General features: G+C 37.5%; 1 protein-coding gene across 1 annotated transcript; it reads right to left on the reverse strand.

The window, feature by feature from the left end:
• Positions 1–6,002: 6,002 nt before the first annotated feature.
• Positions 6,003–22,933, reverse strand: elk1 (ETS transcription factor ELK1). Its single transcript, XM_077224049.1, has 9 exons — positions 22,054–22,933; positions 17,810–18,018; positions 15,169–15,558; positions 14,870–15,025; positions 14,175–14,411; positions 13,921–14,062; positions 12,242–12,459; positions 11,578–11,679; positions 6,003–9,995 (listed from the first exon to the last, which is right to left on the reverse strand). The coding sequence occupies exons 1-9, from the start codon at positions 22,076–22,078 to the stop codon at positions 9,897–9,899; spliced, it is 1,578 nt and encodes a 525-aa protein (XP_077080164.1). The 5' UTR covers positions 22,079–22,933; the 3' UTR covers positions 6,003–9,896.
• Between the last annotated feature and the right edge of the window lie 1,523 nt (positions 22,934–24,456).

Here is a 24,456-nt window from a genome sequence, read left to right on the forward strand (position 1 = left end):
CTTAATAGGGAGCCAAGGATACAAATCGAGCCCTCAGACAAAACCTCAAAGTGCTAGGCAACAGAACACTTATTTATTCGCAGGTTTGCTGTATTTCAGCATCACATACTTTGATGTGCAAAAGATATAAAAATACACTCTTGAAACCTCTACATCACAGGAGTGTTCCAGGTTCAATACACGGCATGTAAGATCTATCGACAGTATATGACAAGCTGTCAATTGCCAGAGAAAATAAATCATAGCTTGAAAAATCAGAGGAAAAAATAGACAGTCTATGAAACTTGCAGCTCATATTTTTGTTAAAGCACTTTTTTCATGATAAAAGTAATTCTTACTTGATCTGTAGATCATTTTGGTGGTGGGACCATTTTCAAGCTGTTAAAAAAAAATTCTGTGCACACAATTTTTTTATTGTCTTTTCACAGACATCTAATGATTTTCTGTGGTAATCAGCAGCATTTCACAGATGCTTTCAATAGAGTCTAATTTTTTATTCAAGCTGAAACTAAATTTAAAGCAAAACCCATATAGCAAAAATATTTGAATATTTTTTTCTGGCCAAAGTATATTGAAAAAAATGGTGTATATATATATATATATATATATATATATATATATATATATATATATATATATATATATATATATTAAACATATCTAAAAAGTATAGACCAGTTAGATAATAATAATGAAAACACTTTATATGTAAATGCATAAAAATATTAAAAGAAAATATTATGCTATTACATGTATATAATATAATATATTTCAATAATAGTAAATTTCATAATGAAATTAATAATAATAAAAACAAAGTTAATTTATAATATACATAATTTGTAAAAAAAAAAAAAAAAAGTCTGAAAAAATATTTTTTATGGAAAAGTTTGGACCAGTTTGATAATGTAATAATAATGACAGATTGCCCTTGTCTTATATGTTTTGTTATATTGAGCAGAATTATTTAAAGTAGTAAAAAAAAGTATTAAATAAAAACTGCAGCCCATTTTAACTGTCATTAATGTCCTCTCAAAGAGAAACATGTGGCTGTTTAACAGCTCTACCATGCTCAATAAAAAACAATCACATCCTTTGAAATCTGGGATTAAGAGGGATTAAGCAGGCAAATATTAATTCCCAAAGGGCCGGTCCGTGGAAGAGGCCTGTGACTTCAGAGGCTCGCTGATACACACACAGCCAAGTGAGTTTCCTTTAAATACCATGATCAGAGGAAAGTCTGTCCTACATGTGCTCTTTCATGAGGCTCGAGCTGCATTTCAACCAAGTAACCTTTCAATGCTATTACTTTTCTTTATTGAACAATGCAGTGCTGTTTGCCAGTTTTGTGTTGTGTGTTCTTTTGGTGATGTAGTTGTGTAGTTGGAGCAGAGGGCTGGAGTGCTGAATCATGAAGTGCTGTGTAAAAGGATGAGCCATGCGTCTGACTCAGTGAAGGCCATTGGGGACCAGTGTGAACTCGAGAAGAGACGGAGGTGTCTGTTCTGTAATGATAGAACGTATCTGAATGTTCAAACATCTATTATTAGACTCTTTCTGTGATGTTTGTATAATTTTTTTAATGAAAAAACAGGCGTGTTACATCAAATTATGTGGATTCACAGCACAGTTGTGCACAGGCAAACATCACTCACACTTGCCCTATGCCCTTGCAACTATACTCAGAACACTATAGCAACTGCATAGCAATGCCCTGGTAACCCCCGACAACACCCTAGCGTTGTGCCAGTGAGTTTTGCATTGGCAAACACCACTCAAATTTGTTTTTAAAGCTCTAATAACCAGCAGAACAGCAGAACAACTGCATAGAAACGCACTAGACACCAATTATAACACCTTATCAACTGCATAGCAATGCCCTGGTAACCACGGACAAACACCACAGAAATGTGCCAGTGAGTTTTGCACAGACAAACACCACTCATATTTGTCCTTTGTGCTCTAGTAAACAGTCAGAACACTATAGCAACTGCATAGCAAAGCACTAGACACCACTTATAACACCTTAGCAACTGCATAGCAACATCCTGGCAACCACCCACGACACACTAGCATTGTACTGTTGAGTTTTGCACAGACAAACACCACTCATATTTGTCCTTTGTGTTCTAGTATACAGTTTGAAAACCATGGCAACTGCATAGCAACACACTAGAAACCACTCAAAACACCTTGGCTACTGCATAGCATCACCCTGGCAACCATCAATGACACACTAGCATTGTGCTGCACAGACAAAAAACACTCACATTTGCACTTTGTGCTCTAGTAAACAGCCAGCACACTCTGGCAACTGCATAGCAAAGCACTAGACACCACTTATAACACCTTAACAACTGCATAGCAACACCCTGGCAACCACACCATAGCATTTTGATGGTGAGTTTTGCACAGACAAACACACCTCATATTTGTCCTTTGTGCTCTAGTAAACAGTCAGAACACTATGGCAACTGCTTAATAAAGCACTAGATACCACTCAGAGGACATAGCAACACCCTGCAACCACTGACAAACACCACAGAAATGTGCCAGTGAGTTGTGCACAGACAAAAAACATTTAGATTTGTCCTTTATGCTCTAGCAATCACTAGAACCACTAGAAACCACCTTGGCTAGTGCATAGGAATGCCCTGACAACCACCCACAACACACTAGCATTGTGCCAGTGAGTGCTGAACGGAAAAACACCACTCACATTTGTCTTTTATTCCCTAGAAACTAGTCAAAATACCAGAGCAACTGCATAACAATGCACTAGAAACATTGACTAACATTATAAGTGAAGTAAAAGTGTAAAAATTTAATCTATCGTATACTCAAAGCAAATAACCACAATATAAAGTTAACAACCCAATAAAAAACACATTCAAACACATTCAAAAATGCACAATCAAACACATTCCATTTGTGTATATTGGTATGATTTGTCCACCGCCTCGTCTCATTCGTGCAGTAGATTGAGTGCAGTCATTTATGTGAAGATGTTTGCTGCGTTTATGAGACGTTGCTGCAGTCATGGCTTCTAATGACTGTCATAGCGCCGCAGACCGCCTGTTCTCCTCGTTAGGGCTCGACATTGACAAAATAGGTCATTGTAATTGAGTATATGCTAAAGGACACAGGAGCGTTGGAGCGAGGAGAAGGGAACCCATGAGAGAGAGAAACCAGGATCACTCTAGGACTCTGATTCACATTGGGTTTGAAAGGAATCTGAAGTCTGGCTTTGCACAATCCCATGCAAGCTTCTATTTTGAGATATTATGAATTTTTTAACAAGGTTTTCTTTCCTTTTTTCTTAAAGCAGCCTCATTTTCCTCCCCTTTCTTATCCACTCATTTTTGTAGAGGAAAAGGTCATTGTATAAGTAGCACAGAAAAATATCACTGCAGAACTATTTTACCTCTTAGGTAACCAATATTCAGATACTAATTAACCGTGCTGTCTCAGAATGACAGATTGACATGCTCAAAATGACAGATTAATTATTACAGAATGCACCATTTCAAGAGATTTCAAATTGATATGGTGATTGGGTCATTTTCAAGAATTGGTGCCATTTGTGTCCCCATGACTTACTACTGATATAATTACTGGATTTGAAATGTCCCACTTACAAAAATCAGTCCAATTATGTGACAGATTTGATGCTATTTAACCTAGTGTTTAGTGCAAAATAAAACATTAGTTCGTTTTTATATCAGCAAATTTGCAGGTCCCCGTTTATCAAAATTACATTTAACAGATTAAATAAAAAATTTAATTAGCCATTTTTTTAATAAGTTCAAATTTTCATGCATTTTCTCCCTCAGTTTCTGACCAACCCTTAGCTGTGGCCGTCCCTTTTTTTTCTAATCTTTTTGAAATATTGACCACATGGTTTGAAAAACTAATTCTAAAATTACTGTAATAAAGTTAAAATAGCAATTTAGGATTTGGCCTAAAACAACTAAAAATACAGTAATTATTATTAGGCCTAAGCTATTCTTTGACTGAAAGTCATCTGGAGTTTTTAAGAAACCTGTTTGAAATATAACGCACCGCTGCAATCACGCCATGTCGGAATTACCGTAATTACAAAAAGACGTTCACATCCTCGTAAAACTCATTACTACAACATGTAAACTCTGATTTTTCGGAGAACTTCAACTTGTACCACGTGACCTCTGCAGATTCATTCCAAGAATGTCACATGTTGTCATCTCGGTGTGAATGCAGCATGATTTCAGTACCACTATATTGAAGATAAAGATGTCTACAATGGTTATCCCCTCTACTTTGGGCCTGAAGTGAGAAAATATGCTCTATTCAAAGTTCAGTTGTAATGATAATAATTTCAACAGTAACCTTTTCAAATGAAATGCCCCCCCCCCCCCCCCCCCCCAAAAAAAAATTTTAATACACAAAACTTAAAGGCACAGTTTCTAAGAACAACCCAATTACCAGGCCTTAATCTACACGGATAGTGAGCTGTCAGTTCTTAAAAACTAAACATCAGCAGTTAATAAAAGTCACGTATTCATTCCCCTGATATGCGTTTAGACACATATTTTCATCTTCCAGCCTGGAGCGTGCTCATTTAATCTACAGGATTATTGTTGCTGGAGTTGTGGATCCATGTTGAACAGAAGACATAAACCGAGAGCGCTTACAGGTGGTGGCTGGGGTAAACAGACTGTTAATTGGGAGTTAATGAGCCTTACTGACGATCTTCATCTGTGGGACCTTGGGTGAGGTGCAATTAAAGCAAACCTGCAGCGTGAAGCTATATATGAAGTCCATTCAGCGCAATAAAGAAGCAGCGACCCGATGCTCAGGTCCCTTATGAGCATCTGCAGCTGCGCCAAAGGCGCCAGAGCAATAAAACAAGGCCTTATGTTCTCAAATATCATTTATTCTACAGTCTCTGCTTTTTTTGTTGAAATTTACAAAGAAGAATCATTTGATTTTGGCCCTGCATTTTTATTTGACTCCTTGTTATTCCGTGTAGTGATACCCTAGTGTATACTTCACATTCTAGCAAATGCAGTAGGTTTTGATGTAAAGAGAAGTAAGCTACTATCCTGAGCACACAGCCATAGTTCATAAACTAAAAGTTCTACCTGAGAAACTTTCTAAAACGTGCTTTATCTTCATAAGGTTATTCCAGGTTCATATCGGCTGCATCTCTTCATATCAACAGTTCTTCCCAGTTTCTCTGTAGCTTACGGCGCCGACATCGTCAACACGTTAGAATAAGCCTGACGCTTTCATCATTCTTTCTGTTTGCATTTCAGCAGAAATGAAAGTGAGTTTTTTGAGGAGTATTGTGGGGATTGGTTAATCAGCGTTGTGTGTGGGTCCTTCTGCGCCTGAGTCTTATAGCCTGACTTTAATTAATATCTGTTCTCTGCATCCTGAGGGCTTCTGTCCCCAGAGGAGACATGACATACTAAACAGAGTCCCTCAGGGATTTTTGGGTTAATTTTCACAGTCTCACACCAGGAAGAGGGGTGTATTATATCATCCAATTTTTGAGGTGGAGGGAAAAAAAGTGGGATTATTTATGGATATCTTGCTCTCTTTGCTCGATCAAGTTTTTTTCTTAGGCAGATCGTGTCTTGATAATGCATTTTCGTTATCAAGCAAATTATATTTTAAACGACAGTGCTTGTATGGCGAGTTATACATAATTTAGTAATCTTCTTTGCTATTACTCTGAGGCCTGCGTGTGTGTATCCATCTTACAATCAGCAATAGCCTATACATTTGTGAATAGCTGTATACTCATTTAAGACATTATAATTAAAAATATATATTTTCTTTAAAAGGTAACCACAAGTCAGTATTAAAATGTGTGACTATATATTTACACACACAGAACGATAGATACATGATTGATAGACAGACAGATATTGATATATTGATAGACAGACACGATAGATGATAGAACGATCAATAGACAGACAGATAGATACTGACAAAATGAATATTAAACAAGGTAAAGAACAAAATAGCCTTTTATTCATTTTCATATTAGTTCCGAGTCTTTTTTTGTCTTTAGAAAAAAAGATTAATATCTATCACATAAACAAACAAAGTAGAATGTGCAGATGAAAAATAGTTTTGTCTCTTTCCAGTACATATAATATAGTATTTAGACAATTCAGAAAAATAAAAGCCTCTCCGTCCCTTTATGAAATAAACTCCCAGAGAGTGATTCTCATCCGGGAAAGGGAGCTCAGGCCGCAGAGATCTGCTTCCCAACAGTCCAAGAGTCCTTCAGGACCACGAGTTCCTTCTTCACAAGTAGCATACTTTTTTCTTTTCTTTTTTTTTACACAAATATATGCGTAGCGCGAGATTTCCCAACACATTATTGAATATAGAATACATGAACAGTTCCCACGTAACATTTCAAAGAGGAAACAACAAGTGAAAAGACTTATTACAGCATCTGACAACCGCAGATGTTCAAATTCAGTAACTTGAAAAGCAAAATGAGGCAAATGTCTTAACAGTTTTGAGCCACAATCGTTTCAACTCCATCTCCAGTTTGGTGCTTGGATTTGTGACTTCATAAGCAGGTAACAAGCATTAACAGGTTTTCTCAATGAGAAATATTGAAATGATTGACTGTCTTACAATGGAAAATTGTACATGGTACGAAATCTGTGCTGGTATTAGGAAATAATTTAAAGACTCCTTCACAAAGGAGAAAAACCGTCCCAGCCACCATCTACGGTCCAATCAATTATTCAATAAATGGCTTTATGTAATGTAATTTGCATAAAGGTTTCAGTGACTAGAACATTTACACATGCTGGTTATCAATAATCATTTAAAAAATGTTCTTCTTTTTTTTTTTGCACAATTAAAACTTGCACAAATACAATTTCTGCACAATTTTGGTTCTAATGAGGAAATAGGATAGGAGAAAACACTTTTTAAATTAATATTCAATTGGAGCTTTTCTTGTCGTAAGCACAATAAACCTAACTCCGCATGAAAATATTCTGGGATGATTTTAGAAAAAAAAAGAACAAAGTTTTTAGAAGCTATTAATACCAAAGTAGTTCGTCACTGGACGAGCACATACCCAGAAATCCCATTTTAAGGCCTATTTAATGTGGTATTAAGATACCCAAACAGTCTTTGTAGGTTCAGAGACGTGCAGCATTAGATTCATTATCTCAAAGGGGGCAGCGATTTCATCAACATGACAAAGGCTCGTTAATATTACAATATTAAACATTGTCTGAATTAACACAATGATTTTGAAATCATTTATTTCTATATTTGTATAACAGAAATAGTTTTAGTTATGGCTCGCTATTTCTGTCTTTTAAGCTTGCTAGTTTGTAAACAACCCATCTGGGGATAAATGAAGTCATCACTATGTAATAGTTTGTTTCGGGGAAGTGTGCTGTCACTGTATCGATCAGTGCTGATGTACGGTAAAGGTAACAACAGCATCATAGCGGGGGAAAGAGGAGGAGTCTAGCTCAAAGACACCAGCTGTTAAAACGCATTCGCAGTGCATTACAGAGCATAACGTTAGCTGCACAGACATTCAGAGGCACAAACAATCCCAGAAATCCAGACAAGCTTGAGAAGACGACTGAAAGCAGTATGCAGACTCACCACACTGCATTAAAGATCACGAATGGGGAAAATACTTCTCGCAAATCACTAAATTCATCATCACAGTGAGTTATTTGATATTGCAGGCTTATTATTTTTGGCCAATGCATGGCGTAAAAGAACCACAAGTAACTCACCAATGAAAGTCAATTAGTTGTGTGTGAATCTGATCACATTTAAGCTGATATACCAAGTCACTGTGCTTGACACGTGAGAAATGCCTCCTCGAACAGAACATTCAATGTGTCGACTTCAATGTGGCGCCTGTGACATCATCTGTACACATCATAGCCCACCGAAAGCTGTGGTGAACAATTGCTGATCTTCAAGGCCCTTCGCAAAAGCTTTGTATTAACAAACAGTCATTCACTGAGATTAGTACAGTTCGCATTGGCTCCACACGTAACACCAGCCGTGAGTTGCACAAAATGCAAGAGAGAACAATCTGAGGACTGAGAGGTGACACGTGTAGGCAATTGCAGCATGCTATGAGAAAATCCTCCCGAATTGATTACAATTACGCAGATATAAAACAAACAAAAAGCACCCAATTAAAGAGCTGAAAGACACTGACCACCAAAATGTTTTTTTTGAATTGAAAAGAAGTATGTTATGCGTGAGTATAGCAAACTCAGGTCAAATTAAATGATAGAAAAGGCCATGCAGAAAAGGCTGCATGGAGTGGAGGCAGTTCCTGTCCATAAACACTGACTACAGCTTTCTGTAGAACGCTATATATAACCACCATGATTTCCCCACAGGAAACTTGAGCTTCATACACAAACTACAAGCGCTAGAAAATATGCAAATAATCGTTGGCTTTGTGTCAGTAGGAAAGAGTCGCATTGTATTTGCGTGCCTGCTTTGACGCATCGAGCTCTGGACAGCTTTGAGGTAACAACCGTGAGTGTGATTTTAACACATCAGACGAACATAGCATGAGAGGCAGGCCGCACAAAACTACTAAACATATCAAAAGCAGCTGCATAAATTACTTTGACTATTTACAACGCTTATTGAGTTTAACACTTATAGCTGGCCAGTCGGATGTATCAGTTATATACAGTGTCTTAACAAGAGAGCGTTTTGGTTGTGTGTAGGTTCTTATAGCCCTTTGATGTGGCAGAGTAAAAATAGAAACTCAGCATGAGAAAGAGACTAAGAAAATGTGAAACGAAAGAGAAAAAGGATAGAGATGCAAAGATGGATTGTATATAAACAGCTGGTCTTTGGTCTCCTCTGACATTTTCCTTAAAAAAAAAAAAAAGAAGCATGAAACTGCAACGCTTCGCCATGACACTTCTGAAACCTTTGCTGGCTGTGCCAGAGAAAGGGCTCATTGAAAAGAAATATTAGAAAAACCAACAACAAAAGCAGGAAAGTGAGAACCAAAAAATTGAATCTCTCAAATCTTGGAATGGGTGCAACTTATATTTACAAGAAGGACATTTTGAAATAAAGGAATGATTTCGTAGAAGAAAAAGATTGATACATTCCAGATCTTGATATCATTCTGAATCTCTTTTGTATCTTTTCCTCCCTGGTTCCACCTCTTCAAATCCCGGGAATGGCCGTGACATTCCTCTGGCATTTTCAATGCCTCTTTAGCAAAATGGACTCCTTTGTCCATGGAAAAACACAAAATGTTTAAAACAACAGTGTGTCATATCCTTTTAAAAACTCATTTGTGTCTTTGTAATGGCAAAGAAAAAAATAATCTTGCACTTTAATCTGTCAGATTTCAAATGCATGCTTTCTATTTTCACAAAAAGAAATAAGTTTTTAAGAAAGCAATGCTCCGTCTGTAAATGGCATTTCATGCCTTGATTCAATCAGAGGTTACCTCGTCTGGTCCATAAAACTAATGTTACGGTGAGAAATCAAAAATAAAGTGAGATCTCAGAGTTCCAAATTCACAATCTGAGCATTCCGGAATGCACATCACTTGATGCACCAAGAAACATCAAAAATAAATAAATAACGCTTGATGATCATATAAAAGGCAAAAGGGAAAAACAAAAGAGCAAATAGTCTATGAAATACCACCATGAAGCCCAGAAGCAGGCTGCTCTGTCAACCAATTGTAAAGGACATCTGAGAGCGCACTCCTCTTGTCGAGTCGTCATTGGAGCAGAGGCTCCGCCCAACTCGAAGCAGAACTTGTTATGGAGTGTCTCATCTTTCATTGGTCGGTTATTGGCTGGGGAGTGAGCCAATCACCACAGCAAGAGACAAATGAACTAAATTGCAAGTCAAGGTTTCTGTGGTCCAGGGGAGAGAACGACAGGTGTGGATAGGCCGTCCACACTCAGTGCCGGGATCTGGATTTGATTGCTTCCGTTGGAGGGGAACTGCAAGAATAACAGTGTGGTATTAATTAGGATTTAAGCTTGACTCTATTAAAAGACACTTTTTAATGTACTGCATTCATGGCTTGCTATCAATAATTTTTTACTCATTTTCAGTATAAATGAATGCACTTATTTACAGTAATTCATTTACATTGGAACATCTAATCACTAATTAAACTGGACCATATTAAAGAGACTAAAAGAACCACAAGGACAGGAGGTCACTCATGTAGGTTTAGGTTTAATGGCCCTGTTCCTGTAAAACGAGAAACTATGCACTGCTGCTGTTGTCCAGCAGAGGATGCTCACATGCTTTTCTGAGGAAGAGTCCAATAAAACCAAAGCCATCATAAAATTAAGCACACTAGATTTTTACATCCATTAAAGGCATAAGCGAAAGACAACATGGTAAAATCACTACAATGCAGAGCCTTATTTAAGGTTTAGTTCATTTCTTTATGAAATGGGAGCAATATGATAAAAGACAGTAATAGCAATTAGTAATAAAGAATTATATTTATTGTTATTATTAGTTAATCAGCCTAATTGTAGGTTACTGTTATTTTGTATTTTATTGTAAAAAATAATATAAACAACACATAATTCAGATATTGTGTGATCATAAGTGTGAGAATCGCTGGCTAACTTACATCAGCTTGAAACTTTTCTCATCCATTCAGAATTTACATTTATCATCCAAAAAATACTCCATGTAATGCAGTGGTTCTCAAAGTTTTTTGGTGATGCCCCCCTTTCAGTTTTTTATAAAATCTGGTGCCCAACCCCACTTCTGACTACCAAATAATTTCACTAAAAAAAAAATTTGTGTGTAAAAACTGCAATGAAAAACACTTGCAATTGTTTCACTTTGTGTTGCTGTTGAAACATAAAAAAATAAAAAAATAAGAGAGTATTAGACCAGAACTTTTCATTTAAATTAAAATTCCAATGATGTGGTGTTGCATGAACAATACATAATCAGCCGCCTCACAAGCTCAGCTTCTTGTATGTAGAACCAGCCAGAAAACAGCAGGGGAGCGGAGAGTTCACAAAAAACAGCTAGTGATGCCGTCTGCTGAAGCGGTTGCCACGGCTGTTTTTTTTCCATCTTTTTCTTCCCCAACCCCCACTTTGAGAACCACTGATGTAATGACATTCATGTCCTTGTATTTCAGCATAAAAAATTATCACAAGAATATTTTTGGGGGGTGGGGTTTTCGGGAAGTCATCTTCTGGTTCTCTGCATTTCTCCTCTGCTCCAGCTCGTTTCCTAATCCAGCTTTCTAATGAAACTGCCATTGTATGCTATGAATATTGCAAGCTCTGTGACAGTGCTTATGTATCTCTATTGCAAGTAGCATTGGATAAAAGTGTCAACTAATTGTGTAAATAAGACATCGGGTACCATGACAATTGGAAAAGTTTAGAAAATATGTCATTTGTAGTGATGCATTTGATGGTTATGAATGGAGTGGGCAGAGAGTAAATTCTCAGCCATGTGATGAGCCGAGGGAGTGTGAGGAGACAGATGGTGTGCTGCTGCCATGCTGTGGACAGAAACTGTGTGGACAGGAAGTCTCACCTGGAAGGAGAGCTTGGCAGGGCTGCGTGGAGCGATAGGACTGAGCGTGCTCCAGAAGTGAATGGTTGATGGCAGCGGACTTGGTGTCAACAGCACTGGAGTCTAAGTGCGAGAGAGATTTGAAGAGTTTGTGTGTGTGTGAGTGTATGAACCATTTTCCAAGGTCATTGTGTTGTATCTCTTTGTTCTTGGTTATCTGGTAACACAAGCATTCGTATCTCTCTGGCTTTGTTAAAATCACATTGAGACTGTGTGAGTAAGAGTTTGGTACATGTGATGGAACATGGTCCTTTCATACCACACAAATGCTATTGTTGCCTCCCACAAAGAAACAAAACAAGATATTGCTGATAATTATAAAAAGTATCGCAAAAGCAAAGATCTAGCCATTAAAAACACAAAAGTCATCTCTTTGTGCATTGTATGTGATAAAAGAGGCCATTGTGTTGAAATCAGGGCTGTCAACTGCTTAAAATAAAAAATATATATATTTTCTGAGGTGTTCATGTGGGTTTCATCTTAATTGCAAGCAGCACTAATTAAATTTCATCAAATAGTGCAAATGAATTTAAATTTGTTAACTCAATTAAATGCATTAAAAAATGTACATTTACATGTAAGCACATGTTTTTAAACAATCATAATAATGAACTGGAGGGCTCACCAGGGAATGGGAGGTGATGACTGTGGGTGTTAAGGTGTTTGTGGCACTGCCAGAGGCCAGCAGGCTGTTCACCGCTGCATTGACCTTATCCAGTGAGAGTCCAATGGGCAGCATTGTAGACGAGGATGGCAGTTCCAGCACACGTGGCTTCTTTGATTTAGGAGGCTGGGCTTCCTGCATGCTCTCTGAGAGGGAGGCTGATGAAGTATTGGTGTCCTCTGAAAACAGTTTTGAATGAAGGGCTGAAATTGGCAATTGATTTTCAAACACTGCTGTCTTTGGCCTCGTTCACACTGCAGGGGCTTAATGCTCAATTCCGATTTTTTTGCAAGGCCGTTCACATTTCCAATTAAATGCTACCTTTTGTGATCTCCTGTGTGAACGTGAACGTGAAATGACCCAGAAGTGGGCCTCATGCGTAGATGAATACTCATCGGTTAACGACGTCACTTGTTGTTTGCGGAAGTAGCTAAACATGGCCTGAATAGAGCTGTCCCCCCAAATATTAATTAAATCAGAAACCTCGCTTCCCTTCCATTGACTGGTCTCAGCATCGTCCGCCATAGTTGTTGTTTATCTTCTAATTCCCGCCTATTTCAACGCAGAATTATGACGTTTGTCGCATATCAATGACGTGCGGGTCTGATACATGCGACCTGGCTGTTCAGTTTGAAGTCGCATTTCAAAAGATCGGATACATATCGGATTTGGACCACATACCCAAGTGGCTTGGGTCGCATTTGAAAAGATCGGATCTGTGTCGTTCAGACTGTCATGAAAAGATCAGATACAGGTCGCATAGGGGCAAAGAAATCGGAATTGGGTCGTTTCAGCCTGCAGTGTGAACGTAGCCTTTGTTGACCTACAACTATGGTGAATAACCGTAAAGCATTCCTTGGAGTTGTTCATTGTTTTTATAAAAATGAGGAATCAGCAATATGATAAAAGACATTTGATAAAGAACTAATCACAATAAATTCTTCCACTAATATAAACTACTAAGAGTTTTTTTAAAGGAAAAGGATGCATTGAATTGATCAAAAGTGACAGTAACATTTTTTATTATGATACAAAAGATGATTCAAATAATTGATGCTCTTTCAACATTGATAATAATAAGATATCTTTCTTAAGCATCAAATCAGCATATTAAAATGATTTCTGAATGATCATGTGACACTAAAGACTGGAGTAATGATGCTGAAAATTCAGTTTCGTCATTACAGGAATAAATTACATTTTTAAATATATTCAATTAGAAAACAGTTATTTTAAATTATCATAATATTGTACAATATTTAAATCTTTACTGTATTTTTGATCAAATAAGTTAGACTTGGTGAGCACAAGAGACTTCTTTCAAAAACAGCAATTAAATAATAAACAGAGTAATTCCAATAGGGTCCTCACACCATCGGTGCTCGGGCCCTAATTAGCTTAACACTAGGCTGTTTACGGTTGCCAAGCCACTTGAAGTATTAATATAGAGTTTATTTGATGTCCCTTTTATAACTGAGACTAAAACACTAAGGAATGAGCTACCAGTTACAACTTGTAACTGGAACTTGTAAATGTAGTATTCCTAAAAACGAGAACAGACAGCTGCTTTGAATATCACCAGCTATTCTGAGCTCAAAGTCTTTTTAATGAACCAGAATCAACCAGAACTTTTGACTAACCAGGTAACTCAGGATTCTCTTCCACTTCCACTTCCACTTCCCCTTCTCCAACCGGCTCGGCCACTGGCTCCACGCAGGGTGACGGGGCATCCACAAGGATTGGGGCATCTGTATCTCCAGGGACAGGTACTGTGGACACCGACTGAGTATGGCAAATAAAAGTAAATTACTCTTGAATTATATACCAACCAAACACCCCCTCCCCTCCCCTTTTTTAATGTTGTACACAGAATAATTCATGAATGTCTGTTCACCTCAACATCTGTTTTTTCATCCAAATCGACAATCTCCAGCAAGTCTTCCTCGGGCGGGAGATTGGACTCTTTGGGCAGCCCGACAGAAGGAGGCTTTATGACCACAAACACAGGCTGAGAGGGGTTGACAACACATTCGCCATGAGCCAGAGGAATTAGCGAGGTCAGAGAGCTGGGATCGGACAAGTAGATCTGTGGTGGGTCAGCCAAACTCTGGCTCTTCTGTGCTTGAGCATTCTGTGGGATGGGTGGATAGATGAATTTAAAACAGTGTTTTTTTGCACAGATGACTTAATAATAACAGTATTTATCATGGGACTTGGATTGCATGCTGATTAGCTGACTTTTAGGCTTTTCTCACAAATCATAATGCATAATCTTTTATAAATCTGCCTAGCAATGTCATGTTGACCAGGAGGCTACAATGAGTGCTTCAAAGAGAAATGGATTAAAACTAGTTTGTAACTCTTTTACATCCATACTGTGACATTTTCAACTGTCACAAACTATTTGTCTGTGTGGGACTTGATTTTATTAATTGGGAAAAGGGCTTGCATGAATGCAATGCAATTTCTGACACTATCAGAACTTCGTCAGAGGCTGAGATTCACTGCAATTATCATTAGCACGACTGTAAACATGTCACACAAGGCAATCAAAGACTGAAGATTTTGCCCAAAACAAGCCATTCTTACTGTGGTTGCAGTGGCTGAGCCAGAGGGTGTCTGGGGGCTGAGAGCGGGTGTAGCACATGGGGAGGGGTGGGTCACTATCACCTGCAGACTGCTGCTCTCCACAGTCGACTGGGCCTGAACAGTTCCCTGCTGCCCTTCTGTCTGACACATTCGTATCTGCAATATATACAAACATAATCACTGTGAATCAAATACCTGATTTGCCTCACAAGGTTTTACCACCTGTTGATAACTCGTTTTAAATAATAACTTGTGGCATCAGAACAGAGAAAAAACCTGAAATCCAGAATAAAGCTGACCTCATGCACGGTGTGGTCCAGAGGGGCAGGTTTAGGGCTGCCGTCAATCAAGACGTGCTCTGTTTTGATGAATTTAGAAGTGCTTTTGCAGGGTGACTGCAAGGACTGGATGGTGAAAGTAGAGTAGAGACCAGACTTCATGTAATCGTTGCGGGAGCTGCGTTGCACCGAGCTGGGGGAGGAGCGCTGAACCTGCAGGCTCTTGGAGAGACACGGGCTGGTGCTGTTAGCAGCACCTAGAGGTTTGGTCTGAAGGGACGGTTCCAATTTCTCTCCCGCAGTGGCCCTCTGTGAATCCTCAGGCCCTCTTAGGCCATCAGCAGAGTTGGGGTCTGGATAGGTCACAAACTTGTAGACAAACTTCTGGCCGCTAACTTTCTTAATAATATTCTGTGGGAGTATGAAAGCAATAATAATAATATTCACCTTATATTAATCCAAGCCCTTCCTCTTATCTTTAGTGTGTTTTTTAAATATTTTTTATTGTAGTTATACAATACAAAATTCCAGAAATGTATAATTTATTCATGGAAAAATAATACTGAAAGATTGAAATATTGTCCAGGGCGATCAAATGGTTGAAATTCATGAAATTTGAGAAACTAATGTCAATGTAATGTTTAATTCCATTTATTTAATCTCATTTGCAATCATTAAATTAATATATCAAATGTACAGGCTATTATACTGTTCAAAAGTTTGGGGTCAGTAAGGTTTTTGAAAGGAGTCTCTTAAGCTCATTATTGCAACATATATTCGATGGAAAATACAATACATGCTGTATATAAACAGCAATATTGTGGAATATTATCACAATTTAAAATATCTTTTTTATTTGAATATATTTTAAAATGCAATATATTCCTGTGATGCCAAGCTGAATTTCCAGCATCATTTATCCAGTCTTCATTGTCACATGTCACAAATCATTCTAATATGCTGATTTACTGCTCAAGAGACATTGAGCTTCGGGATTCTCTGATAAACAGAAAGTTGAAAAGAACAGTATCTATTTGAAAAATAAATATTCTGTAACATTTCAAATGCCTTTTATTCCACAGGGGTGCTTTAAAGTGATCATAAGCGACAAACTTTTGACCACTTTAATGCATCCTTGCTGAATAAAGGTATTCATTTCTTATAAACAAAACCATTTTTTTTTTATTAGATATAAACTAAAATTATTATTAGGTCTAGGCAGAGCCGATACTCTCCTCCCTGGGGCCCTAAGCACAATTCTGTTTAGAGGCCCTCATACCTGACCCGTGAGCCATGAACCATTTGCCATTGCCACACAGTCACACCTGACACCCCAGTGTTCTCACTACAATCCCTCGTTTAACTAGTTCTAGTGAAAATGTAATTCCTGATATCAGAAGACATTGTTACTAGTAAAAAGTTCATTCTTTATATCAAGAATTTACATTTTAAATAGTACAAATTAAATAAAAAAATGCATATCATGTGAATGAATAAAAGCTAAAATGGCGCAATAGCATGTCACTGTGTTTTAAATAATAAAAGCAGTTCTTGAAACTTGATGGTTATTATTTACTGAGGGATGTGCATCCATATTGACCGGAATCTCCAACCAATCAACATTTTAAATTCAATGGAGCTTATTAATCAAAAGTCAATGTCAATACATTGCTTTCCATCTTGCATTAGTGCAGAGTTGTAACTAAACCTTGACTGAGAGACTAGATGATCATCGTCTTGTTTTAAAACTATGAGTGCCATCACGCCCATATTGTACTGGTCCTGACTCAAAACAGATGTTTCTTCTGGAAAGTGGGCATTTCATTTCGTGCACACGCATATGAACGCATGTTAACGCGCGACACGGTTATCTTTTCCAAGCTGCAGTTTATAAACAAACACCGTTGTCCTTTGTCGTTAATTAAACATAATAAATCAACCCACATCAACTTAACTTTAGCCTAATGTTCTTTGCTGACATCAAACTTGGAGAGAACACACAAGTCTACCTGATAACTGTTGGCGCAATTAACTCTCATGGTGTTTTATTTCTTTCTCTTTTCGTGACCAGAAGGATAGTTCCGCTTAATTCGGGGCCTTGAGTTGCCTAATTTGCGGGGCCCAACGCAACTTGCGTAGTGTTCGTATAGGGGTGATCGGCTCTGGGTCTAGGGCTGGGTGGTATGGCGATATTTATCGTGGCGAGACTGGCGACGATATAAAGAGATTTATAGTCTTAAAGTGATATCAGCTTAATAAACCTGCTACTGTGTCATTAATGTTAATCAAACAACAAAAGACAAAGAGAAAAACACTCACTACTCTTGACTGTATGAACTTTTGTATCTCTAATAAGAATCAATTTATATTTAATTTATACTTTAAAGACTATGCAGTGTTTTATTTTTACATATATTCAATTTCTGTAGCATTTCTTACTACATCTTAAATAAATTTTCTGTACATAAAAAACAGTTTATTTATTGTATTTGTCCTATTGTCTTTAAATAGCTTTTTTCTTATTTTTAATAACAAAGACATCGTTATCGTGAAATAAAATGTTTCATATTGTGAAATAAGACTGTGGTCATACCAGCCCGAAAAGGGCCAAATGAAACGGACCAAATGCCTGATTCACAGTCATAGTGATTCCTATGCATACCTTGTCATAGTAGTAACGAAGTGCCCTGCTTAGTTTATCATAGTTCATGTTGGTTTTGTTCTTGCGAAGCCCCCAGAGTCTGGCCACCTCCTCAGCATCCAGCAGTTTGAATTCCCCGTCCCCAGACGTCCAGGAGATCAGGTGCTTCTGACTCTGATCCTCCAGCAGGTGTAGCAGGAACTGCCACAATGTAATGGACGGATCCATCGCTACAGGGCACAGAAAACACACTATGTTAACCAGGCAGTATTTGTAAACTACTGTTTAAAGTTTAGGGGTGCTAAGTAAGTGCTAAGTATCATATTAAGATTTGAAAAAGGTACTACTACAAAGGACAAAGCAATTAGTTCTGAATGTTAAACAACCTGTAATTACTAACTTTTTACTGAAATATATGCCGATATCCCACTATCAAGTAAGATGTGCTGTAAAAACAAAGGGACTGGTTTTACTAGCTATGTTGCAAAAATACTGCATCTAAAATACCTAATTTCATTGTCATGTTAAATATGTTCTGGAACTGCAGCCATGTTTGAGGAAAAAAAGTACAGTAAATGAAATCCTCTTTCTTTAGGCAGTTTTTATGGTTGGATTGAGTAGTGGAGAGTGAACATTTTATCTGCAGTGACATCGAGGGAAAACCGGCAAGAATTAATGGTGCTACAGTCAGCAGAGGACGTGTATCACAAGTTCAGGAAGAACATGTTGAGAATGCAAATGAACCCGATTACCATTCCCCCCCTTCATTTACGTAACTCATAAGCAACACCTTAGAAACGATCACCATGGTAAAAGCATTTAAGCAACAGTTTCTAAGGAATATAAAAGACCCCGCCACCTTTTAAGCACACTGAACCAAATAAATAGCAGGGAATTGCTGATGACAATGAAGGGAACCTTTTCCATTTTAACTCAGCACACAAAATCTCATTAATTAACACATTAATTAATTAAAATGAGCTGGAAGTGATTGAGTGAGTGCATTCATTAACAATAAAATGTCTTTAATAAATGGTGTCATTATGACTGAAACACCAGAAGAATATCCTGTGAGCAGCTTGTGCAGCGCCACACACTGAGGGTTTTACAAAGCTGTAGTTCAGGATTTAAATGTCATATTGTCCTGTTAGCCTATTATCTACACTTACTCATCAAATCAACATCTCATTGCAACACTGCTGAAGTTACTCACTTCCATACAGGCTGACAAAAAAGTGGAACATATAAAAATACGTTTTTGAAGACATTTCTATAACACTTTCCATAATTTTGCCTGCTAGAAATATACACAATATTTATGCATTGAGAACATGTAGATTGGCTTGAAAGTCAAATTAATTTGACCAATAACGGTGAAAAAGAATAACACTCAATGTTATTCATCCATAAAATATTACTTGAAAGATTTGTCTGAATACATATCACTTTAGTTTTAAGCAATTAATATGAATAGATAAATTAAAAATGTTTTCAATGTAGAATTACGCCTAATACTAAACATAAAAATATAATAAAAAAAGTAACTATACTGTAAAATGAACACAAAGAAAAAAAGTATTTTTAATAGACGAATACCAGTTATTTGTCAAGATTATTTATCTAAATAGTATTAGTCAATATTATATATTTTAAATTTAGATTTTTTAGCTGCTATATAATTTTAACATGCAAAGACAGCATTAAATTTCAACAAACATTTTTTTCATCAACTATTCAGCTCAAAATTAATAGTTACCAATATTTTATTCTGTACTTTATAATATTGTGATGTTTAAATTCACTTAATCATCACGACATTGATTTGACATTGACAAGAATGACTGGTATTAGTTTTTAAGTTTAGCCTTATAATAAAAAGTGCAAATAGTACAGATTAGAAAACAGTATAGACTAAACATAGACAGGTTTTTTATTTAGTTGCATCCCTAAATAAACAGCCATTGAAAAAACAAAGCCAGCAGTTGTTTAAAGTGCCCCTATTATGCTTTTAATTCCTCTTTCAAATACATAATGCCAGTCTGTGGTCTTCATTGGCTGCCCGTGAACTTTAGAAATTTTGGGTCCAATGAAAGAATATGAGGTTGGGCCCCCTACCGCACCCATTCCATTAATAAAATCGATCTCTGGGGGCCCCAAAAGTGTGTGGGCCCTTAGAATCATCCTAACTTTTCCCCCCTTAGCGGCGCCCCTGCCCTTGAAACATCTACTTTGACACTCAAACACTGTAGTTGTAGCTGAGACTGGAAGAGTTCGGTTCGTGTTGTCGTCATGTCGAGAAGACGCTGTTTTTCAGCACTGCGAATCCACTTGCATGCACCTCCAAAAGATGAGGACTGGGGTAAAACCGACACCAACATTACCGTTCCTATCAAGTGCTGAGGAAGCCTCTGGAGCTGAAATTCAGATATGGGAATGGGCATTTCATTTCCGACACTCGCTGTAAGTGGTAAACCAATCACAACAGACTGAGTCATCTGACCAATCAGAGCAGAGTAGGCTCTCGGTAAGGAGGGGTTTAGAGAGACTGAACCGTTTTCAGACACTTTGATAAATTAGGTTATGCAGCAATGTATATTATGAGGAAATTAAAGTGTTTTTTGACCTTGGATGCATTTAAATCTTTTGCAGGAGACCTCCAAATCAAAATAAGGAACGTTTAAAATAGCATAAAAGTGGCACTTTAAAAGAATGAGTACCATCATGAGAAACTCCTCTATAATGTAGCAACATAATAAATTGTAAAGTGCTTTAAAGGCAGCACTAACAGCAGAATCTACTGGACTGTTTAGGCCAGTAAAACAAACGGTTGCAGATCTTCCCAAAAGCACAATAACACATTGAAGCTTTCATGAAAAATTTATACTGCTATGGTGATTTAACCACACATCTACACATTCGTTTAAAAAATACCATCCAAACCTAATAGCAAAAGTAACCATAGGGTCACTGTATTTAAGATAACAAATGTCATACAGGTGCCAAAACCAAAGAATCAGATGGTTTGTCTTATTTACACTTTGATTATTCCCTCATTTTCCTTGCAGTGTTACATTCTAGCTAAAGAGCTCCAGCATGACTAATCAAGGGACTAACACTGCACAGCTTGCCTTAGTCTAATGCCTCATAAATCAGCCTGTACATCTGAGAAAAGCAAATAAAAACCGGCACTGAACAACACAGATCTGTTCCCCCCGCCTTATTGCCTTTAGACTGTTTGGGGACCTCAATGCTTAATAGTCAATTATCTTGAGTCTTCAGGCTGCATGATGACTTATAGCCAATGAATGAATTGCCATCAGAAAGGAGGAGAGAGCCAGACAGGACCATGATGTGTGCAGAATTAATCCAGTGCTAAAACCAAACAAATCTCCAATAAAAATGTGCTCTTGTCTTAAGTAGGGCTTCATAGCAGTTCCTGGAAGGTTCATCAATGTGCCCACCCTGTCTCCTTGGGTTAACATGCTGTCTGGTGGTTAATATCAAGATGACACTGGTTTTATTTACACAAACAAACACAGTAGAGAAAAGCTGGCATGTGCATTGCACAATCATGTTCAATGCACGTTTGAATAGCAGAAAGTTCTTATGCATTTGCATCAAAGTTGTCAGAGTAATTAAAAAGGCTTTGTTATACAAAAGGAATCGAATAATAGAGCTATAAGGTAATACGTTTGTTTTATACGTATATAGCACCTTTACAAATACAACAGGTCACGAGCTAGTTTGACAGCTCTGACACCCAATATCAAAATATTTAATATCCAACAAAAATTGAAACAAATGCAATTCTGTTCAAATATATCCTCAATCTTTTGCTCGTTAGTACAAAAATAATCGGGAGACAAACACGTCAGACAAACATTGATATAACGTTACTGTATTTGTTTCTGAAAAAGCGGCATGTGTGGTGACACTGTCAGACATTTGGATTTCAAAACATGTACTCAAACACAGTTAAAGTGCATCAGGCTTCCAACAGGTTGTGTTAACCCACCCTGACCAAAGGAGTAAATGCCACTAATGTATATGGTCCCTTTAATACTTTTTGGACTATCACGTTGAATTGAACACAACGTTCTGACACACACCAGGACTAAGCACCATCCAACTCATGGACAAATTAACCGTGAATAAAACAGAGCTTGTTGTGAATGTATGTCTTTATTTGACTACCAAGCACTTTATTAAACTCGAATGCAATTACTCCTCCATGTCCAACCTCCTTGAAGTGGAATAAAACTTACCGCTGATCAGCGGGTTGGACTCCATCTCTCCCAAATAAATGTCTATATGGGCGGTTTTATTCTTTGGAGATTAAATCACGTCCATTACTGTGCTTGCTGGGTGTCAGAAGTCGGCGATTTAATTGCGTTTGGTTGTTATGTAACACATGCACCTCTCCCTCCATGTTAGTTGACATTAGCAGCTAAGTCGCTAGCTCTCGTTAGCTCACGCTGCCTGCGCGTGCACTGTTCCTGTCAGACGAACTGAAGACTTCTTCAAACGTCAAAATACTCCAGTAAAATCGACTAGGGCCGTGGTTTAAAAGGAGGAATGTCACGCCCTGCCTTTAAAGTAATAAAGAAACAGAAAGGTGGGGTTCATTCCAGTGTGGTGGACGGTCAGGGAGGGCAAATAAAACGAGACTCCTGATCAGGTAGCCTTTGCTCCGTCCACTTCGCCGCGAAGCGCGCGATCTTCCCTCCTTCAGCGGTGTCCAGGCAACGGACCGAAAGTCCTCGCCATCTAGCCAACCGCAAGCGCGGCTGCACTGTTGGTCCAAAGAGCTCAAAATAACGGGGTAGTAAAAGACAGAGCGCTCCCTCCCGAAGTTTTTTTTTTGTAACAACAATAACAACCTCCGCTCTGCTTTCCCCCTCTTTGCTTCCTGTTTCCACGAACGCCTCGACTACTTGTTTCTTTTTTTTTCCACCTCTCTTTGGTCCGCGAGTCCCCTGTGCGGCCGTGACGTCACTGCACAGGCATGACGTGAGTCAGCTGTAGAGCAGAGCAAAATGAATGAGGACAAACTTTTATGTGCTGCTTTCTTCTTGTGAAGAGAGACTTTTTATTCAGCACCAAGGTCGAATGGAAATCAAAGAAAATGCATAAATCCTCTCTCTCTCTCTCTCTCTCTCTCACACACACACACACACAAACTAGGTTTTATATCTTTACGTAGACATAATGGTTTTATACTGTACAAACTGTATATTCTATCCCATAACCCAACCCCTAAATCTACCCATCACACACAACTTGCATTTTTACATTAAAAAAACATCTCTTAGTATAATGTTTAAAATCTGTTTTCCTCGTCATTACCAAAAAAATGGCCCCACAGTGTCAGAATTTTCACATTTTACTACACCACCACCCCCCACACAGACACACACACACACACACACACACACACACACACACACACACACAGACACACACACACACACACACACACAGGTTGCTGCTGCAGGATTGCCCGGAAATGTTGCATGCAGGGGTTTTCCAGGGGGCCACAAGAGAGTGCTAGGGGGTCCTGGAAAGTTTTGAGAAGCACAGTATGCAAAATTTAATAAATACATTAACTATACCTAAATAAATGTCATAAAAAAAAAAAAAAATTGTTAAAAAAAAAAAAAATGTACATTTGATTTGAGTAAATAAATAATTTTACATTTGTTACATTCATATACATTTGATAAATAAATAAATAATACATCTAAATGTACAGTACTATAGTAAGTAGAAACTAAATTAATAATGTAACAATGTAAACAAAATATTTTCCATATATATTTTACACAATTTATGATCATTTTTTCACAGTATAAATTGGGTCTTTAAACAGGATAATTTATAGCTGCCAATTTAATTTTAGGATTGGGGTCCCTCGCACAAGGTTGATCATATTTGGGGGTCCGTGACATCTAAAAGATTGAAAATCCCTGACATAATGCAAAAAAATGCATACTGCACATGTAATAGAATAATATAGGAAGCATAAATTATCTTCAGACACTGATTTATTGGAAATCGTATGTACAATAAAAGTCTCTGTAAATCCTGAATAATATATAATCTGTAATTCCACAGCCAGTGCTGATACTGTCACATTATAATGATTGTCATTGTGCCCAAATGCGGCAGTGAGTCTTTGTACAAAGAAAAATAATCTATTTCAGGAAGCAAGTCTTACAGTGCTGCCACAATTCAACATCCAGTTTCCATGGCAACTGTTACTAGTGTGACAGGGTAGCCTTCATATGGATGCTGCAGAAACTTAACATTAACCACTGTCTTCATCAATCAGAACAGCTAAAATAAAAGTTTAATTAATAATCAATTAATTTCAATGTAATTCGAACTGATTATATACAGTTTATCCTCTTATTATTTGTAGATACAACACCAACAAATAAATACTACTTGTATTTTAGATTCAATATTTTAGATTGATTTTGAGCTGAAGTTTTTTTTCATTCCAGAATAAGCCTGTACTCACATTAACAGGTTTGTATCTGTTATATATACATATGGAATAGCTGCATAGTATAAAGCTGATATTACTGGTAGACTCCATTACATAATTTTTTTTCTGTAAGAAGTCCATGAACATTTGTGAACCAAATCAACAAAGATTTGAACAG

The sequence above is a fragment of the Siphateles boraxobius genome, unplaced genomic scaffold (genome assembly GCF_051911475.1).
Source record: "Siphateles boraxobius isolate OS27281-9 unplaced genomic scaffold, OSU_SipBor_1 9, whole genome shotgun sequence".
NCBI classification, from domain to species: Eukaryota; Metazoa; Chordata; class Actinopteri; order Cypriniformes; family Leuciscidae; genus Siphateles; species Siphateles boraxobius.